The following is a 21,593-nucleotide window of genomic DNA, read 5'->3' as shown; positions in this document are numbered from 1 at the left end:
TTGCTGCTGCCTCATGCACCTTACAAGTAATATGGATACAAAGCCAGTTAAGAGACTATGGACTAAGTATGAAGAAGATACCTCTTTATTGTGACTCTAAAAGTGCAATAAGAATATGTCACAATCCAGTGCAACACTCAAAGATCAAGCACATTGCACTAAGATATCATTTTATCAAAGACCATGTTGAAGAGGGGAACATAGAAGTTCATTTTGTTCGATCATCTGATCAACTTGCTAATATATTCACTAAAGCCTTACCTGAAGCAACCTTCAACAAAATTTTACAAGGTTTGGGAATCATGGAAGCAGAGTCGGTACCGAATCCTCATATCTCTCACTAAAAATTAGATAAGCGAAATAGAGCGACTGCTCGGTCTATTTCGGGTCCGGATTTTACGGGAACCGAAATGAACCGAACGCTCTGTCTATTTCGGCTCCATAATTTTCGGGAACCGAAATGAACCGAACGCTCAGTCCATTTCGGCCCTGGAACTTTTGGAACCGAAATGAACCGAACGCTCGACTTATTTCGCTTCATTCTTTTAAGATAAGGTTTCGGTTGTATATTATGCTTACTCTTTTAACTATTTTTTTGGTGTCTTGTGCTACATTGTTTTCTTTTTTTGTTTTTCTCACTTTTCAGAAAACTTCAAAAATCCAAAAATATTTTCTTTTTCTGTTTTTCTTACTTTTCAGAAAACTTCAAAAATCCAAAAATATTTTCTTTTTCTGTTTTTCTTACTTTTCAGAAAACTTCAAAAATCCAGAAATATTTTTTTTAATTTTGAAAATAGCTTTTTTTTTTGTTTTGTTTATTTTGTTTGTGTGCATGGTTCGCTTCTTTCTATCCATTCTCTAGGTGTCGGGCATTTCATAACTACAAAAATTGGTGTGAGGCAGGCATGATTTTCTTATCTTGAACTAGTTAAGCGTCCCTAGAAGCATGCTGCTGCATGTAGACTGAAGCCTCAATGACTATGATTAAAGCCTTAATGAACTGATTCTACCTATCAGTTCTTCCCAATCAGGCTGCTAAATTCACTTCCGTCCTGGGCTACCTTTCTCCTCTCAAATGAGTAAGGAGAGTTCTGCTTTGTCAATCTTATTTAGCAGAGGTACTTTCGGTTCTTTTCCCCCTCCTCTAAAAATTCTCCATCACATATCATTTCATAACTGTAACCCTTGAGACTCTCAGACATAACCACTGAGGTCTATGGTTACACAAACTCTGTGTTTATGATCTTGGATGCGTACACCACGCGCTAAGTGAAACCCAAAATTCAACACCTTTATAGAATTGATGGTGAATTTTAATATTCAAGCTTTGACTTGTTACCTAAAGAAGTCTCATTTTATTTTCTTGCGTGATCTTTATGAAATTGTCTAAAACCAGGACATTTCTTCCCAAAAGATCCAGTTTACTTTTTTTTTGAGATTTTTATTCTACATTCTGCTACTTCCCACATATCCAACCTACTTGTTCAACAGGCCACATTGGTCTCACAAGGACCTCTTCCAACGTTTGGTCTTATGTTAAGCATAAAAGTTCGGTTGAAGTTTAGCCACCCTCTAAAATCCTATGTTTAAAAAGAAGCCTTTCAATGTTTCTTAACAAACAGTTGATCGTATTCTCACGGGAAACCATACAAGCACTTCAAGTCTCTCTTGACTTTAAAGGAAGAGATTCATGCCCGGGATCCTCAGCTTTATGTCCTACTTGACATCACTCACCTCCTATACACTTATCGCTTTATTTCTTTTTCTTTGGCACACTAATGCACGAGAATCTTTATGATTTTCCACCACTCCTGAATGTGTTGATTAAGAATTTTCATGATGTTGTTGATCAGATGAGAAGTTCAAACGTATTTTTGGATAAGGGCGCACGAATTTGAAACGACTCCTAATATCACGTCTGCTGACGTCTATCTGGGGAAACCAAACTGTCAAATCCCTACTTTCCAGGTGCCTTTTCAGAGATCGTATCATGATTATAACAAGATATTTTCTCTCTCCTGGGAACCGTATATAAAGAATTTGTGACACTGTCCCATCTTATTACCTTCCTCAAAACTCTCTTAAGTATTACAGGCAACGTTCAACTGTTCATCTTCTTCACAAAGCTTGACAATGGCGGATTCTTCATCAATTCAGGATCAAACTGCATCGTCATCCCTGCTCTCGATCAAGCCCAACCAGAATATGATCATTCAGATGACTCCATTCTTGTATGATCATTACATGCTTCAAGTTGTGGAGTGCCTCAAGTATTCCCCTCTCGTAATCGTTCTAACTCAAGTGGAATATGTTCCCATGTCACTCCTGTCTCAAGTATACTCCACAACCCATTACGACAAAATCAAAGAGTGCATCTACTTTCAGATTCATACTCACAAAGCTTCGATTTCGAAAGAACGATTTTTCTCTCTTCTAGAGCTTGCAGTAGACGCCTCAATTATCTCCTTAGATTTCATTACTACAACTCAATTGTTCAAGATGTTCTATGAGATGGGATACACTGAGGTCCTTACCAGCTTCACTAAGTTCAAGAAATCATGCTTACCTCCACAGTGGAATGGGTTGCTCACCCTTCTTCACAAGGGGTTAGCTGAGCGTGTTGGTGGCTCTGATGGATCAAACAAATGCTTCATGACGATCCTATACGGTATCTACAACAAAATCAATCTGGACTATGGGTCTTTAATCTGGTCCCAACTGGTGCAGAGTTTGTCCTCCTCGACAAAGCATTCTGAGATTTCTTGTGGTCGCTTTTGGACCATCATCTCTCAAAGGGCAATAACATCCCTCAATGTTCCAGTCATGAAGGACTATCTGCTTTCCTCCATTTCATCCTTTCATACCAAAAAGATCATCGTCGCTGATCCAACCAAGTTTTTGCACAAAGGCTCTATTCCGGAATCTATGTACCTGTCTGTCTCTTAGGAAAGTAAACTCATCCCTGAGTACAAATTGCTTCCTCCGACGAGTCCACGACAATTAACTCTAGAGATGCAAGCTGCCTTAGACGAGGTGGAAAAACCGGCTAAGCGAGGAAAGAAAGTTGTTGATAAGAAAAAAGCAACCGAAGAGCCCTCTTCTAAACCCTCTAAGTCAAAGAAAAGAAAAGCTGACAAGGGTGATTCCTTTGCTCCTAAGAAAATCAAGAAAATGGCTCGCAGAAACCTCACTTCTTCACCTTCACATTCAGACCCGAAGGATGAGTAATCTGCAGGTGATGATGACGAAGGGCAACATAAAGGTTCACCTAGGGGTAATACACCTCCTCGGTCTCCAACTCCTGTGGATCTTGCTAATGATTATGTTCCAACACCCCCTCCATCTCCACCCAAGACAACCGTTCAGGTCACCGTTTCTCCTCCACCCCCATCTTTAACACCACTAGTTTCCACTATTGCTCCACCACCACCTGTCATTTCTACTCCAATCACTACCACCCCATTACCACCACATATTTTCTCCAATGCAACATTTACCTCTACACCTATCATCACTTCAACCATATATTCTTCTGTCAACGTCAACACATCTGATGTGGGGGCGCAGACTGAAGAACCTACAAAATTCACCACAGAGCCTCTTTCACCAAATCCTTCTAGTGATTCTAATCCAGTTCTTGGAGGATCTGATTTTGAATTTGATTCTACATACTACAGTCCCTACTAAGTTCCCAGTGAGGAAGATGAATCTGCTCCGGCAACAAAGCAACACATCGACAGTGTTCATGAAAATCTTGATTACATGCTCGCTTCGACAACAAAGTATAATGATGTTGTTCTCAAAGCTTTCATGGATACAACCCTGAACCAATATACAGAATCCATCGACAAATGTACTGCTGCAATCGATGATTCTACTTCTCTGTGCAAAAGAGCCTCTGCTGATGTTAAAGATCTCATTGAGGACTCCAAGGTTTTTCTTGACTCCATCAAAGGTCATGTTGATTCCAATGCTACGAAGCTCATAGAGTCCATTGATTCAATTTATCACTCTCTTCAAGTGGAGCAGACCATGTTTGAAACTGCCAGGTCTGACCTCTCTGCTGACAACAAGACTTTCTTGTCTTCCATTGACTCTCGGTTCGAAAAGCTCACTGCTGATCTTCTCATGGAAAGACAACTCAAAGATGATCTTGCTCAATAGACGACTATCAATGCAGTGCAACAAGCAGCACTTGCCAAGCATGAACACGAAATTACCCTGTTGAAAACCGAACGGGCCGTTTTTCGCATCTGTGCTGGGGATGTTAGTCTCAGTTACATACTCTGCTTCAGGCTCATGATCCTATTCTTACGCTCACCATTTGTAGTCATTTGACCTCCAAACTTCTTCCCTCTATTGAACTCTTACGCGAAATGCAGGGTGTTTCGGAGAGAATTGTTCCTCCGTAACAAGGGGGAGAAGAGTAGCCACAACCTATTCCTTTTAAACCGAAGGTCAAAACCGAACCGAAGGATAATTTAGCTTCGGGTTCTGATGTCAAAGAAAGGAAAAAAACGTGTTATTGGAGAAGATAATGAGGATGATGAAGATCAAGAAACAATTTCTGAGATCTTGAACCAAAAGAAAAACATTGAGGAGATAGATGAAACTCTTCAAGCAGCTAAGGAGGTTGAGGAAAGAGAAAAGAAGAAGAAAGAAGAGAATGATGCATTAAGTTGCAAGAAGATGTTATTCCCTTCCTGGACAAGAGAGACACTTATCAGGGAGGCGATAGAGTTTCCAAGCACCTACTGGTTGGAGCCTGTAACCTCCTTTGACTATGAAAATACAAGGGACTCGCAGTTCAACATGCTGATTACTCGAAAGGCATTTGTTTTTCACTGTTTTGAACCGACAATTGATGTTCTTCACCCCATCCTCAGGTCGACCGTGAACTTATATATTTTTATCTTGAGTTCAGTCAGCCTTAGTACCTGACCTGGAGTGCTCAGAAAATTACTACGGTTAAGGTGTTGAAACCATCGTCTGCGGGGAAGTTTATCGATGTTTCTTTCAGGATAAACCGAGGTTCAAATAACTCAGTGTCTATTATCTCTCTGGCAGATCTTCCTAACTTGAATCCTCATGATTGTATTCCGCTCTTCAATATTTTGCTTACTAATGCAACAGAGTATGAACCAATCTTAGGACATCTGAAAAGAATTTTGGCCTCTTATATTCATGAGGTTGAGAAGATGGATCAAGAGGTGGCGACTGTCATGAGGAAGAAACCGACGGTGAAGCCAACTGTAAAGCAAGGAGATGTCAACAAAATGACTCTCGGTCAAATTTATCCCGCTCACCTCACAATGATGTTTACAAGAGCCAAAGGTCAAAGATTCTTGTTTGCTCTGGTGGACAAACATTTGTTCTCGACTGATTGCCTAGAACACATCATCAATATTATTCATCGGTGCAAGGCGAATTCTGAGTCTGATAAGAAGAACTTCACAAACATGCTTCGGTGGTACATTACTTTTCGATAAACTCTTTTATCCATCATACCGAGTGTGTTCAAGACTATTAAGAAGTCTGCTGCAGATCAACTGAAGTGAGATCTCGGCTCCATTGACGCAAAGGGGGGGATTGTTGGGTATTATGTGTTGCGTCATGGGCTATTCTTTTGCATATCTGGTATTGGACCTGTCCAACCATGATTATAGATTAGGGTTACGTATTATATATAGGGCATGCATGTATGCCTTAGTACGAGAGTTATTGATTATCTTTTGCATTGTAACCCTAAACATCTCTACAGTCGAAGTTCTTAATCGAGCTCTTCTGAGGTGTCAATGTTTAATCATTCGACATCATTCAAACCATTCTTGTGTTCTTTATTGTTTCATTTATTGTTTTTCTTCTTGAATCTATCGATCATTAAGGAATATTATTCCAACACTTGTCATAATATTCATTGAATCATTGGGCCAATTGAGATTTGCTGTTAGATAGCAAATTAAAAGCAGGTTAGAGATTGGTTTGTTGAATGCTTTTAATAAAACTACAAGTTACAAATGTAAGTAGCCTTTCCTTAATGACATTCAAGCTCTACAAGTCAAAGTTGTTAAAGTTATTCATAGTGTTGATGTGGGTTTTTGTTGGCTAAATAATTTGTACCATTCTAAATGTATATAGAGGAAAATAGTTGGAATGATTAACAGACTCCATGATGATGATGCGATATCAAAAATCGCATTTGGAAAAAAGAAACGGATGGTATGGATACTCGTTTTGGAAAGACATTTAGATTAAAGAAATCCCCTTCATGATTCGTTTCGTTTGGTATTATCTTTGCAGACAAGGATATTGTTATGAAACATAGGTGTGATGAAAGTAATGGGTATTGGTATTGGACAAACTAGATTAAAGGCAAGGTTAAACAAGCCCAATTGAACAAGATGAACATGAGTCATTATTAGATTCGATATCAGAAAAACAATCGGATGATAAACCCAAAGCTTCGTAAAAAAGAAGCAAAAAAATACACAGGTTGACACAAAAAGCTCCTAGGAGTTGGTCTGAAGTCAAGGAAGTTGTATTAACGTGCGCTTAGGTATCCATATCCCAAGATAGCCTTACCAAAAACCATCAATCAACAAAACATTTATGGTATAAAACTTTAGACCATTTCCACACGGAAATGAGACACAAAGTTTATGAAAATAGTGAAGCTCTTTATGCTAAATGGCATGACTTGAGTGGTAGTTGTACCTACTTCAACGAGATTTTCAACAATATGCATAAAATGGAAGAAATGATTTTAACATCTTACATATCACTCTCCAACAACATCGAACGATAATGGTGGATGTACTTACACAATTAATTAGATCCAACAAACGGTCCAAAACATCAAAATTAAATGACTACATGCAAACTTTGGACACCAAGTGTCAATCGACCTCAAGGTTGTTATCGAAGGGATTACACCAAAAGAATCCTTTCGACGACTGGTAGGAAGAGATAAATGAAAACAAAAGTAAAAGTAATCGGAAGAACCTAATAACTTAAACTTTTTTAGATAAAAGTTCGAGGAACATCTTCAAATGTAAAGGAAAGAAAAGCTTCAAAGATATGTGAATACGGGGGTGTTTGTTTTAGCTTATTAAAAGCTTATTTTCCGAGCTTATTTTTTATAAATTCATTTTTTCTAACTTATTTTCGAACTTATGAGTTTATTATGACTTACACTAAGAAAATAAGCTGACCTGATGAAAAATAAACCAAAAAAATGAGCTTATAAAAAATAAGCTCGATAAATAAGTCGTTAATAAACTAAAACCAACACCCCCTAAGAACACTTACATAATGTATAAATCTTGAAAATGTCAACGAATGGTGTTGCGCTAGAGGACCTCAAAACAATGTTAGCGTGAAAAGAAAATCTTGTAGAAAATATAAAAAGGTAATGTAATATTTATTTAACTTTAAAATTTACTCCTTCGCAAAAAATAAACTTTAAAATATAATTAAATGAATATCTACATGTTTCACAGAAAATTAATTGCATAGTTAAAATACTAGAATATATATATATATATATATATATATATATATATATATATATATATATATATATATATATATATATATATATATATATATATATTATTCAAAATAAATAGCACGTTCGGAAAATATATAATTTTCTGGGCAATTACATTTGCTGCGGTAGTTGTTTGCTCCTACTTAGACCAGAGGGAGTGGTGCGGTCTGGACCGCACTTCCTTTGCCACATAAGCATGAACACCGTCCCGTGGGTGTGGTCCAGGTGCGGCCTAGGGTGCACTGCGGCCTTCAGAGGAAGCGATTGATGGGTTATTTTGATTGGTTGATGCATTTGACCATTGCAAATGGTGGAAATTGGTTTTTAATTTTTTTTTTCAAACTTTACTATCCATTTAAACCATTCAACCCTTCATATATATATATATATATATATATATATATATATATATATATATATATATATATATATATATATATATATATATATATATATATATATATATATATATATATATATATATATATATATATATATATATTTTATCTTTCTACTACACCACCTCTAAAAAAAATAAAAAAAAATGTATTTGTCCGATTCTTCTGAAGAGTTTCATGTTATGTTCGATGATTTTGTCGTTGCTGCTAAATTTGCGGAACAAACGTATGAAGCGACATGCAGTAGGGTATCCGACAGTGCTGAACAGAGAACACATATATATACTTTTAGAAATCGTGAAGATGCAAACCAACGTCTGATACACGACTACTTTCCAGAAAATGTCGTTTTTCAAGGATACTACTTTAGAAGGCGCTTTAGAATGTTCAAACCATTATATGAACGTATAGTCGAAGATGTAACGAAGGAGTGTGATTTTTTCGAGCAACAACCTGATGCTAGAGGTACACCCAGTTTCACCCATTTACAAAAATGTACAGCTGCACTTCGTCAATTAGCATATGACATCCCTTTTGATGCGTTGAATGAGAGTTTTAGGATGTCAGCTAGGACCGCACGAAATAGTCTAAACTATTTTTGCAAAACTATTATTAAGTTTTATGGTCTAAAATATTTACGTAGGCCTACACTCAATGACATCATGAAATTGCAATCTCATCATGCTAGCGTACATGGTTTTCCTGGAATGTTAGGAAGTTTAGATTGTCTATATTGGGCATGGGAAAATTTCCTTGCCTCACACCATGGTCAATTTACCCGAGGTGATCATGGGCATCCAAAATGTGGCACCCCTCCTTGGGTGTGGTATAAGACCACACTTTTGTGATAATGGGTGAGGTCACGCCTACGTGTCACTGCGGTTTCATGATGGAGCGCGACACCACTCCCTCTGGCCTTACAATCAAAATTGTAATTCAAAATTTATTTTATGGTATTTATAATCACAATTACAAATCCTAATTAACATAACCAACAATCAACCGGTTATTAAATTTTTTATAAAAGTGTAAAGTCTATATATAGATATATAAAGACATGAAACTTATAAAACATATAGATATATCATTTGCATGCTCTGGCCTTGGTAAATGAGGGAAAATGACCGATACAAAATTGAACTTTCACAAACTTAAATGGACATAACAATATTTTATTGTTGTTGCAATTGCATCTATCATGATCGTCTTGTGATTCAACAATAGTATAAACTTAAACTACATACCATTGAGTGTGAACACCATAAAGGGGCACTCTGAATAAAAAAAACAAAAGCGAGTCTAAAAACCAAAAGGAACAAAAATACTTGACTAAAAATGCAATGAACTTCTGGTTCAAAATGAAAGACTCACATTCTTGAGTTAGATACCTGGATCTAACCACTTTTTTTTTCCCTTGACACTGAGATGAGTAGAAACTTTTTCTTTATACTAACCATATTTTCTTTACATTTATTTGATATTAATCAAAGGGTTTCTAGCCCAGTGATATCTGATGTTGCTTTCTTTCCTTGAGGTCAATGGTTCAAGTCCCACTGTGGACATATATGAAAATAATTTAGTAGTAGTTTAATATATATTTGTATTTGTCGTTCCAAAAAACTAAAAGTAAATTACACGTATGGTCCCTAAGGTTTGGGGTAATTTGCCCATTTGGGCCCTAATTTATTTTTTTAACTCAGAAGGTCCCTACTATTTGTTTTTTTACGCGCTTGGTCCCTACTATTTGTTTTTGTTACGCACTTGGTCCATGTCTTACCTAAAAAGACTATTATTTAAATAGAGAAAAATAGTGAGGTAAGTAAGGTAAGGTGATGAGGGTGAGATTGGGGGTGTGTTTTTTTTAAATAAATTAAAAAATCAAGGGCAAAATAGTCTATTTTAGGTAAGATAGGGACCAAGTGCGTAACAAAAACAAACAATAGGGACCTTTCGAGTTAAAAAAATAAGTTAGGGATCAAACGTGCAAATTACCCTAAACCATAGGGACCATTCGTGTAATTTACTCAAAAAATAAATTTTATTTGATATTAATTAACTAATTAAGATAAAAAGGTGGGGGTTTCAACCATACACCACTTAAGAATCATTAATCAAAAAGTTTTTTGAGTTGTATTAATTATAAGATGATGTTATTTATAATTATTTTAATTATTTAAAAATACCCTTTTGAAATCATTATGAAAAACAATTGTTAATCAAATTATTTGTTAATTTTAGTATTTCGATTTAAGTCTTACTTTTAACATTTTATTTCAAATTTTATGATTAATAGTATTTGGGAATTCCAAAAAGAAAATTCAAGTTTTCATTGGAATTTTCATTTATGTTTTCAATTTAATATCATATTTGAAATTTCATTTGAAATTTTATATTTAACAATTTCCTTAAAAAATTTAATTATTAAAAAAAAATAGTATTTGGATATATTTTTTCAAGTTTATTTGAGATTTTATTTATGTTTTGAATTTAATACAATATTTACATTAATAAGTTAAGTATATTAGATTAATAATTATTAAGTGGTAGTACTAATGAGAAAGAAATTTGTAAATGTGGGGAGTTTCAAATTAATATGGTGCAAAAATTAGGTCTATCTTAAACTACATTCATTTAATGACCTCAACTATATGATAATAATATGTGAATGACTTAGTGTTGCATAGATTAAAAAAAAATAGTGTTAAAGTATTGGAAAATATATGTTGTTTAAAATGATTATGTTATTGACATTAACTTTGGTCTTAATAATTTTTACACAAAGTTTATATATAAAATTTCAACTATTTTAAACAATATTACTCAATAATTTTTACCCACTGCTGTCACACCCCCGAACCAGACGGTGGAAACGTCCAGGGGCTTGTGCGTGACTTCATCTTGAAATATTATTACAGTGAATATAAATGAAACATAACACCATCATCATCACACATGTAATATAACAACATTTATTGTTTACATCGAGTATTGTATTTGAATATTACATGCCAAAATAGTAAGAGTATGATGAAACAAAATATAACACAATATCCATTAGTTTGTTTTGTTTATCCTGCTTCAACGGTTTCCTGAGAATACAAGTTATTTTGAAAACAGTCAACATAAAAATGTTGGTGAGTTCATAAGCATGTTTGTGAAAATGATTTGTATAACTTTGGAAACCACTAGGAAATCCTTTGAGAAGTTGAAGAAGAGATTATGTGAAGCACCGATTCTTTCATTGCCTGAAGGAGTTGATGATGGGTTTTAGCCATAAGAACTTTCCTATGTGCGCATGCAAAACCCTAATGCTCGGATCTAGGCTTTCTAATTAAACATGCTATTAATCCAAGACTTCTAATAACTATTTAGGCTAAATAACAACATTGAAACAGATCTAGAACCATACCTTTGAGTTCCTTGTTGACCTTGTTGTCTTGGAGCTTCTAGAGTCACAAATGTCACTCCTCTAATGGCTTACAAACACTAAAACAAGAAGGATGATTTGGGAGAGAGGAGAGGGGATGGAATTCGACCAGAGGTTCTCTACTTTAGGTGAAGTATCGAATTCCATCAGCCATAGGGTCTATTTATACTTGTAGACTCCTTAAGGGTTACAGTTTAAACCCTATTGGATAATCTTCTCTTAAGGCTATCCAAATCCATTCCTAGATAACTCATATGGACGATTTTAGCTATCCTATATCTCTTAGAATTCGTCCAAAGCATATCCCAATGGATTTACAGTCTAAAGTTTAACTATCAAACAATTGACAGTTTATACCCTTTTATTTAATTAATATCTTTAAGTCACCAAATTAATTCCAATTAATTGTATGACTTATATTAATCAAATAACCATATATTATTCTTTATAATATTTACTCTCTCTCTTAATAAATCATCCTATCAAGTTGCTATGGAGAAGGCAACCCAAAAGGACCATGCACAACCGGGTCAAATACTTGCCTATTATAGTTGCAGCCTTAGACACTATTCCAACAGTTGATGACTTTGCAGTTTATAGCGATGCATCTGGAGTTGGGTTAGGTTGTGTTTTGAACCAAAGGGATAAAGTGATCGCGTATGCATCAAGGCAATTGAAGGAGCATGAAAAGAACTACCCCACTCATGATTTGGAGTTGGCAGCGGTAGTATTTGCCTTGAAGATATGGAGGCATTATCTTTATGGCACCAAGTGTAAACTTTTCACTGATCATAAGAGTCTCCAATATCTCTTTAATCAGAAGGAATTGAACATGAGGCAACGACGCTGGCTAGAGTTACTCAAGGACTACGACTGTGAGGTACTTTACCACCCTGGTAAAGCAAATGTTGTTGCCGATGCTCTCAGTCGGAAGGTAAACCTTGAAAAGAAAAGTCCAAGAGAGTTGAGAATTGAAGTTGTCTCGACAATTGTGGAAAGTATAAAGAAATCTCAAGAGGAAGCTTTAGAGAAAAATGACCGAAAGGAAGAACATTTGGGCAAAACGTTAGTGTTCGGTACAAACAACCAAGGGTTGAAGGTATTTCAAGATAGAATTTGGGTACCTAAGATGGGCGGAATAAGAGATCTTCTGATGGAAGAAGCTCACAAGACCATGTACTCGATTCATCCCGGCAGTACAAAAATGTATAGGGATCTAAAACCCTATTATTGGTGGCCGACGATGAAGCTTGATGTTGCTAAGTATGTGGCCGAGTGTGTAACTTGTGCTAGGGTTAAGGCACAACATCAGAAACCATATGGGAGTTTAGAACCTTTACCCGTACCCATGGGTAAATGGGAAGACATCACCATGGATTTTGTGACTAAACTGCCCAGAACAAGGAACGGTCACGACATGATTTGGGTGGTCGTTGATCGCTTCACTAAGAGTGCGCATTTCATAGCAGCCAAAGAGAAGTGGTCTATGGATAAACATGCGAATTCTTACGTGAAAGAAATTGTGAGGCTTCACGGTGTTCCGTTAACGATTGTGTCCGATCGTAATAGCCGTTTTACCTCAAGGTTTTGGAGGAGTCTACAAGAGGAATTGGGTACCAAGTTATGTTTGAGTACAGCTTACCATCCGCAAATCGATGGTCAGAGCGAGCGAACGATTCAAACATTGGAGGATATGCTGAGAGCATGTACCCTAGAATTCCAAGGTAACTGTGATGAACTTCTCCTATAATAATAGTTTCCACTCAAGCATTAAGATGGCACCTTATCACGCTTTGTATGGGGAAAAGCAGTTTATGGGACCTGAAATAGTCCATGAGACTGCTAAAAAGTTGAAAGTGATAAGGGAAAGGATGTTAGCTGCTCAAAATCGACAAAAGAGTTATGCTGACAAGAAAAGACAACCGGTATCCTTCGATGTTGGAGATTCGGTTTTACTTAAAGTCTCACCGTGGAAGGGACTTATAAGATTTGGGAAACGAGGGAAGTTGAGTCCAAGGTTTATTGGACCATTTAAAGTTCTTCAGAGAATCGGGAATCAAGCTTACAAGCTAGAGTTACCGGAAGAACTAGAGGGTATTCATAACACCTTTCATGTGTGTTATTTGAGAAAGTTCACAGGAGATGTGCCCGACATAATTCCGATTTCTGAGTTAAGGTTGGATGAAAACAAGAGGTTGATCGAAGAACCTGAAGCAATCGTTGACCGTAAGACTATGAAGTTGCGATGCAAGATGGTCGATTTAGTGCTTGTGCGTTGGAAACATACGAATGGACCAAATCTCACTTGGGAAACGGAGAGTGACATGATGAGTCGCTATCCGCAGTTGTTTGGTGATATGTGATTCCGGAGACGGAATCATCCTAAGGGGGAGAGAATTGTAACACTCGTGTTTCTAGCCTAGGCATTTATATTGAGTTGATAGTCTAGGTTAACCTTTGTAACTCATTTTGAAGAAATGAAAAGGAATTATGTGAATATTATGTGAATTATGTGTTTTATGCTTAATTATTAGGGCTTAATTAATTAAGAATAAAAATAAGAGTCAAAATTAAAGTGTGATATAAGCCCGATATCTTTACATAAAGTTGTAGTGGTCGAAACAAGGATTTCGGGGATATAAAGAATACCAAAATCCGAGTTATAACGAAGAAGTTATGACCTGTCGAAGTTTCGCGACAAAACCGGCACGGTGCTGAATGTCGTAAAAAGTGAGTTTTTGATAAACTACTTTTTAGCCTTAGTAATCTAAACAAAATTCGTAGTATTCGTTAAACCGAGAAGTTCGATAAAAAGAACGCCCAAATCTGACTTCGTATGAGGAAGTTATGATTTTTCGAAGTTTCAGCGTAGCAGTAGACAGCTAAAAACTCGAATTTTAGATCGAGCGATTTTTAGCCGACACAACCTAAACGAGAATTCTCGTCATTAGGAGCACAACGGTAAAAAGTCTGATGAAAACGGACGTCGGATGAAGGAGTTATGAATTTTTAACGGATTTCCTGTCCTGATCTGTTAAAAATAATAATATAAAATTTAAAATTAAAATTAGCCGACGAAGTCTAAACGGAAGTTGTAGATCGTAATTTTAGCTACGCGTGCATATAAAGAACGTAAAAAATGGAGCTCGTATGCGAAAGTTATGGATTTTAGAAGTTTTGGCACGAAAACCGAGAAATTTCGCATAGTCACAATTGCCATGTCACCCTCGATAAGAATGTGACACATGTCCTGCTGAGTCACCTGGCTGCTGAGTCATCAGGCTGCTGAGTCACCGAGGCTGCTGAGTCATGCGATCCACGTGTCATCTTCTGATTTGACCGAGGAGGAGGCCCAATCCGAAGCTGCCAGCCTTCTGTCCGAGCCTCGCACCCAACTCCGAGCCTCGCATAGCCTAGCTCCGAGCCTCGCAGGTGCGCCAGTAAGCCGCGGTCCACTTAGAAGCCGCCAGCGAGCCCTCGCAGGTGCGAGCCATGTGCGAGCCACCCCCTTCGAGCCTTCTTAGCCGTCGGATCAGGAGACTTCTCAACCAATTGATCAGAACTTCGGACCCTATAAATAGAAGGGTACCTGCGAGGGTTCTCGGGTACTTTTGGATTTTTGTCACTTTTAACCCCTAAACCCATATTTCCTTCGTCTTAGAATCCCCCAAAGCCCCGGTATCAATTGTAATGCCCAGAATACCCCACGAAGCGCCCGAGAAGCTCGGAAAATTTATCTTTTCGGTTTCGAAGCCCGACTTTTGCAGAGCCTGGTTTCTCAATAAAACTCCCAGTTTTATTAGAAACGATCGTTTTAGGAAACGAATTGCTGCCCGATTTTCACCAAAATAAGTGAGTGTGTAGTTACTTTCAATTTACACATAGATATGAAGTATTTACCTTGAAATACGTGTTATGTGTAAATATGCTAATTGTTTATTCGAGGTGACTGTTGAATTGATGTTTTATACAAGTTTTAAACTGTATATGCTTTTTATCTACTAAATATGTTGGGTAGAACATGGGTAGATGAAATAGTTGATGTGTGTTAAAATGGTGAGAGGCCTCGATGTTGTTGTTGTTGTTGTTGTTGTTGTCATCTAGCGAAGTATAGATGATGACCACGGACTTTCTACATAGTCCAGTGGAACACTAGCAGGTTCGCAACTTGTAGGTGTTGATGAATTAAATGTTCATTGGCGTACTTCATCCCCCTCATGGTTACCTTAAGGACTTGCATGGCTAAGGAATCCCCTTAGCAGTAGTGTCCATCCCGATGATAATCCTTAGGCTAGGTCCCCTGTGATAGGTGTTTAGGGATGTAAAGTGAGGACAACGGGAATGGGTAATCAAGGTTATTGTTGATTGGTGAACTTAATAAGTATATTATTATTGTGGGTTGAAAACCCTATATGCTCACCAGGCTCTTAAGCCTGACCCACTCAGTTTTATGATTACAGGTAGTGGTCCCCGAGCATAGTCGGAGGATGACGAGAGGTTTTTGGATTATAGGCCAGTAGTTGTAAATAACTATTGAAAGGCTTATAATGTCTTGTTTATGCTTTTGATCTGTATCGGAACATGACATTTGATATATATATATATATATATATATATATATATATATATATATATATATATATATATATATATATATATATATATATATATATATATATATATATATATATATATATATATATATATATATATGGAAAATATATGCCTTCTTAATGAAGGATTTTGATAAACTTTTATCATATATTGTTTGGGGACCAATTCCGCAATATCTTATAAAAAGATTTCTCTGATTTTATTTTAAAAAGCATAAATTAAATCGGTCTTTTCTGGCCAAGAAATATGGGGATGTCACAGATACCCACCACGCAAACATGAGGTATCAATGCCAAATAAATCCTCCATTTTCCCTTTTTTTTTTTACAAATATGTATAAATATCTTTATTGGGCCGATATTTTTGGCCAAGAAGGTAGGACTTGGAATAGTTTGAGCCCATTAAACTTTAGGTAGGATTTTTGGAGTCTAATCCTAAAATCTTTCAGCCCATTTGGCCTTTAGGGTATCTCACGACCCAATAGTATAAAAGAATGGGTTCTAATGTCTATTAAGGTTAATTGGAGTTGTTATGGCCCAATAAGGCCCATTAGGGTTAGAATGAGTCATTCTAGACCCAAATGGTCCAAAATGTTATAGATTTGATGAATTGATGATTTATTGGTCCCTTAGGCCCAATAGGAGAATCCTAGTCCATAATGAACTTGGCCCGGGATTTCTAAGGTTTCCTACCCTTATTTAAACATATGAGATGTATTTAAACGAGAATAGAGTATAGTATTCACTTAGAGTACAAGCCTTACAATAGATGATGGTTTCATGAGAATATAATTTCCTATCAAAATGCTAGTAGTGACAATTGCTTGCATATTGTTGGGTCAAATTATGGTTTATACTTTACTTTCCTAGAAAAATGTATTTTTGTGTCTTGGACCGTAAACAACTTGGTGTTTACGGCCGTATACGTGTTTACGGCCATAAACAGGTTTACGGCCCATGTTCTCTAGCCCATGTTCCCCTTGTGTGTGTGTGTATATATATATATATATATATATATATATATATATATATATATATATATAGGTGTTACGGGTGAGGAGTAGTGTTTGATGAACAGAAGAGAATAAAGGAGCTTATGTGTATGTGTGTGAATCTCATGTAAAGGAGCATCATTCCAATCTATTCAATACATTGAAGATTCATATTATTTTTCTTCTTCTTCTCTTCTATTTGATCTGACATCATCCGTTTGATTGGGATTCCAGAACATCAAACGGATCTGATTGATACACAAGCAGATTAGGGACTTATAATTGGTATTAGAGCAAGGATTGTATCAGTCAATTTTGTTTAATATGGAGCTTATTTTATCTTATCTTCGAAATATTTTTGCGGTTTTAGATAGATCTCTGAAAATTAAGGGGGGTTTCTTCTTTGTATTTTTCATTAAAACGAGTTTTTGATCGAGTTTTGGAGCAAAAAGGGGCAAAAATAATTGTTTTTGGTCGTAACCAGCGAGGGGGTGGCAGCCAGTAGCTAGGGTTTCCGGAGTTCACGGCCCGAGGTTCATAGTCCGGAGTTTGCGGTGCGAGATTACGGCTCGGAGTTTACGGCTCGCACGTGTTTGGTCTCATTTACGGTCAGCAGCATCCTCGCACCTCGCATCGCATCACGCTTCGTCCTCGCATAGGGTCCGAAGTTCGCGTCTCGTCCTCGCTTCGCGGCATCTTCACAGCAGCATCTTCGCTTCGCTTATCAAAAATAGTAAACGAGTTTGGGGGCTACGGAGGATCGAACTAGGGACCTCTGATTCATCGACCAACGCCTTATCCATCTACTCTTGCATCACCTTTGTTCCTTTCCTTCGCATTCTTTATTCAAAAACACTCCTTCTCGGTTCCAAGTTTCGCAAAATTGTCATTTTTAGCCCAAAAATTAAATTTCTTTTATTTTTAAATTCCTTTTTCATCTAAAATAAAAAAATAAAATATATAATAATAAAAAAAAATAATAATAATAATAATAATAGTAATAATACTAATATATATATATATATATATATATATATATATATATATATATATATATATATATATATAGTTTTTAATTTTTGACTTTTGTCTTCAAAAATTGACTTTGACTTTCAAGTTTAACCTTTGACTTTAAACTTTGACTTTCTCGTTTGACTTTTAAATTTTCAAATTTAGCTTTTCGGTTTGACTTTTTAAGTTTGACTTTTAAGGTTGACTTTTGAAGTTTATAGTCAAAGGACACTTTTAAATTTAGGTTTGAATTTTTAAGTTTTATTTTAGCTTCGAGTTGTGTTTTTAATGGCTTTTGAGGTCAACAAGGTAAATGAAGACATGAAAGAGAGTCAGGATATGTTAAGACAACAATTCAACCTGTTCAACTATATCCCTGGAGAAACCTTGGAAGCTCATTTGCAGCGATTTACTACACTTACTACTGAGATGAATATAGCTGGGATCTTCTTGTCTAAATCTGAGATAAACAAAAAGCTGTTGAGTGCACTTCCAAAGTCGTGGGATATGAATGTGGCTGTCATCAAGAAGACAAAAGATCTCTATTGGCTTAGTCTTGCTGCTGTTATTGATGAACTTGACACTTTGAAGTGTGGAAAAACAATGAGTTCCGTAAACCTTCCGGTCAATGAAGTTACATGCTCTCAATCATGTGAAGTTTCATATACACTATCTAGTGAAGATACGAATAAATTTCTTCGGGAACAAATTGATTTATTAAAAAGAGAAGTTAAGGACCTGAGATATGAAGGATATCAACTCAGGAAAGGACAAAAACCCTGAAGGCTGAATTAGAAACAAAAATAAAGGACTTTAAGAGAATTCAGCAAGTCTATAGTGAAAAATGTGAACATTATGATTATATCAAGAGACAGAATGGTGAGTTAATTACTGAGCTTGATACATTAAAACGGCAATTTGATACTGCAAATTTTGATTTTAAAAAGTTTGATGTATCAAGTGAAGTAGTTGCCAACATGATAGACCATTGCATGCAATTTAAACATAATCAGTCAAATGGTTTAGGATACGATAATGTACCTCGTCCTTTTAATCATACATATCAGTATCAACCTTTGTCTAAAGAGGAGATTGCCAACAAACCATTCATGGTTTATGGCAAGCCATCTTGTTTTGTTTCAGGAGGATTTATTAATGTTGAAAATACTAACGTTTCTACTTCCCCTGCAGATAAATACTTAAATCAATCCAAGCAAGCAACTGAAGAGAGTGTGTCTGATAGTAAAGTAGCAGAAGATGAGAACAAGGAGAAAACCATTGAACAAACCAATATCTCCTTGAGCTCTGAATTTGTTGCTTCGAACTCAGCTGCTTCTGATCAACCTGCTGTTGAGAAATATAGGCTGCCAATTCCAGTGAAACAAAGTGCCTGTTGTAATTGTGCTTGTGGGAACCATAAGAGAGAAGGCAAAGATACGCCACCAGGGGCAGGAAGAAACAACTTTACAATGAAGAAAAAGACTTGTTTTCACTGTGGAACACCTGGGCACATTGCCAAAAATTATCCTAATCGCGCATACGTTCCCTACTATGCACAAGGGTGGCAGAACGCGCCAAGAGGGAGATACTTCAAAAGAAACCCCTCATGGTCACGTTCAGACCATAGTGACTGGAACGCGCAGAAGGCCAAGAATCTGAATCCTAAGGGTGTAACGCCCGTGTTTCTGGGATTGCCATTTTTAGCAATGTAATAGTCTAGGTTAACCTTTGTAACCCCAATTTGAAATAATAAAAATATATTATTTGTGAATTATGCGAATTATGTGATTTATGTGTTTATTTTCTTAATTATTATAATTTAATGAATTAGGAATAAACTAAGCGTCAAAATTAAAGTGTGAGATATGCCCGATATCTTTGCATAAAGTTGTAGTGGTTGAAACAAGGATTCCGGAGATATAAGGAATGCCAAAATCCGAGTTATAACTAAGAAGTTATGACCTGTCGAAGTTTCGCGACATAACCGACACGACGTCGAGTGACGTAAAAATATGAATTTAAGATAGAGCGATATTTAGCCTTATCGATCTAAACAAAAGTCGTAGATTTCATTAAACCGAGAGCGTGCATAAAAGGAACGCCCAAATCTGACTTCGTATGAGGAAGTTATGATTTTTCTAAGTTTCGACTTAGCGGTATGCAGCCCAAATACTCGATTTGAGATCGAGCGGTTTTTAGCCGAAACAATCTAAATGAGAATCGAAGATCTCGTTGTTAGTAGAGAAACGATGAAAAGTTAGGCGAGAACGGACGTCAGACAAAGAAGTTATGAATTTATAACAAAGTTTTTCTGTCCCGGCCTTCTAAAAATAAAAAATAAAAATAAAATCAAAATTAGCCGACGGAGTCTAAATGAAAGTTGTAGAGTATGGTCTGACCTTCGCGTGGATATAAAGAACGTCGAAAACGGAGCTCGTATGCGAAAGTTACGCAATTTAGAAGTTCGACGAGTCAATTACGCCCCGCGTAATTGAGTACGCCCCGCGTACTCAGTCGGATGCAACTTGTCTGACCAATACTCGAGTGCCACAGATCGACGCATGCAGTGACATCAAAGTACGCCCCGCGTACTGAGTACGCCCTGCATAATTTGAGATTACGCCCCGCGTAATCCCAGACCCAACAGCCTATAAATAGAACTCGAGATCAGCCATTTCCTTGCGATTTTTCTTACTTTCTCTCTAAGTTTTGCCTCAAATTGCGTGCCAATCATATCCCGAAGCCCCGGTATCATTCCCGAGCCCCAAAGCATGATCCGAAGCCCCGAGGATCCCCAAGAGCGTTATTCCCGAGTCGAAGCTCTGCCCGCGAGGAGTTCGATTTTGGTGAAAATCTTCCAGATCTATCAAAGTATACTACTTCTATAAGCCGTAGTGCTGTCGGATCATCTTCTGATCAAGTGAGTGTGTAGTTATTTTCTTTCCAACGCAATATTATGAAGTATTTAATATAAAGTACATGCTACGTGTAAATATTTTGTGGTTATATGTGTGAATGTATATTCACTCTCTTCTATCTCATAGATCTGATATATTCTCTATGAAATACGTGTTATGTGTGTATGCCTCATCTGTTATGCGGAATATGTATTGATTAAAGCATGCTATACAGGTTTTTAAACAATGTATAAAAATGTATATTTTTATCTACTAATATGTTGGGTAGAACATGGGTAGATAATTGGTGTGAAATAAACAAATGAAAGGCCTCGGTGTTATTGGTGTTATTCTAGTCATTCAGCAGAGTATGGATGACGACCACGGACTATTCTAGACTGTCTTGTGGAACACTAGCAGGCTCATTACCTGTAGGTGTTGTGAACGACGTGTTCACCGGTGTACTCTATCCCCCACATGGTTGCCTTTAGGACACTTATTGTTGAGGAAGCCCCTCTACAGTAATGTCCGTCCCAATGAAAATCCTGAAATAAGTTCCTTATAATGGACGTTATTTTTAGAAACGTAAGGTGAGGATAACGGGAATGGGTAATCGGGTTTATTGTTGAATGTTGTAATTAAATATAATTATTGTGGGTTTGAAAACCCTATATGCTCACCAGGCTCCCAAGCCTGACCCACTCAG

General features: G+C 36.7%; 1 protein-coding gene across 1 annotated transcript; it reads left to right on the top strand.

Moving 5' to 3' along the window:
- The first annotated feature begins 3,012 nt into the window (after positions 1 to 3,012).
- Positions 3,013 to 3,687, top strand: LOC128127219 (extensin-like). The gene is made up of 2 exons (XM_052765652.1): positions 3,013 to 3,139; positions 3,236 to 3,687. Exons 1-2 carry the CDS (start codon positions 3,013 to 3,015, stop codon positions 3,685 to 3,687), a joined length of 579 nt encoding a protein of 192 aa, XP_052621612.1.
- The last annotated feature ends 17,906 nt before the right edge of the window (positions 3,688 to 21,593 follow it).

This window comes from Lactuca sativa, chromosome 7 (assembly GCF_002870075.4).
Source record: "Lactuca sativa cultivar Salinas chromosome 7, Lsat_Salinas_v11, whole genome shotgun sequence".
NCBI classification, from domain to species: domain Eukaryota; kingdom Viridiplantae; phylum Streptophyta; class Magnoliopsida; order Asterales; family Asteraceae; genus Lactuca; species Lactuca sativa.
This window is presented reverse-complemented; position numbering and strand designations above follow the sequence as displayed.

Excerpts from the sequence above, each read along its gene's own strand:
- LOC128127219 (XM_052765652.1), top strand. The coding sequence starts at position 3,013 with ATGCAAGCTGCCTTAGACGAGGTGGAAAAACCGGCTAAGCGAGGAAAG. Across the intron at positions 3,140-3,235 it reads GAAAAGAAAAGCTGACAAGG|GTGATGATGACGAAGGGCAA; the intron begins GTGATTCCTTTG and ends AGTAATCTGCAG.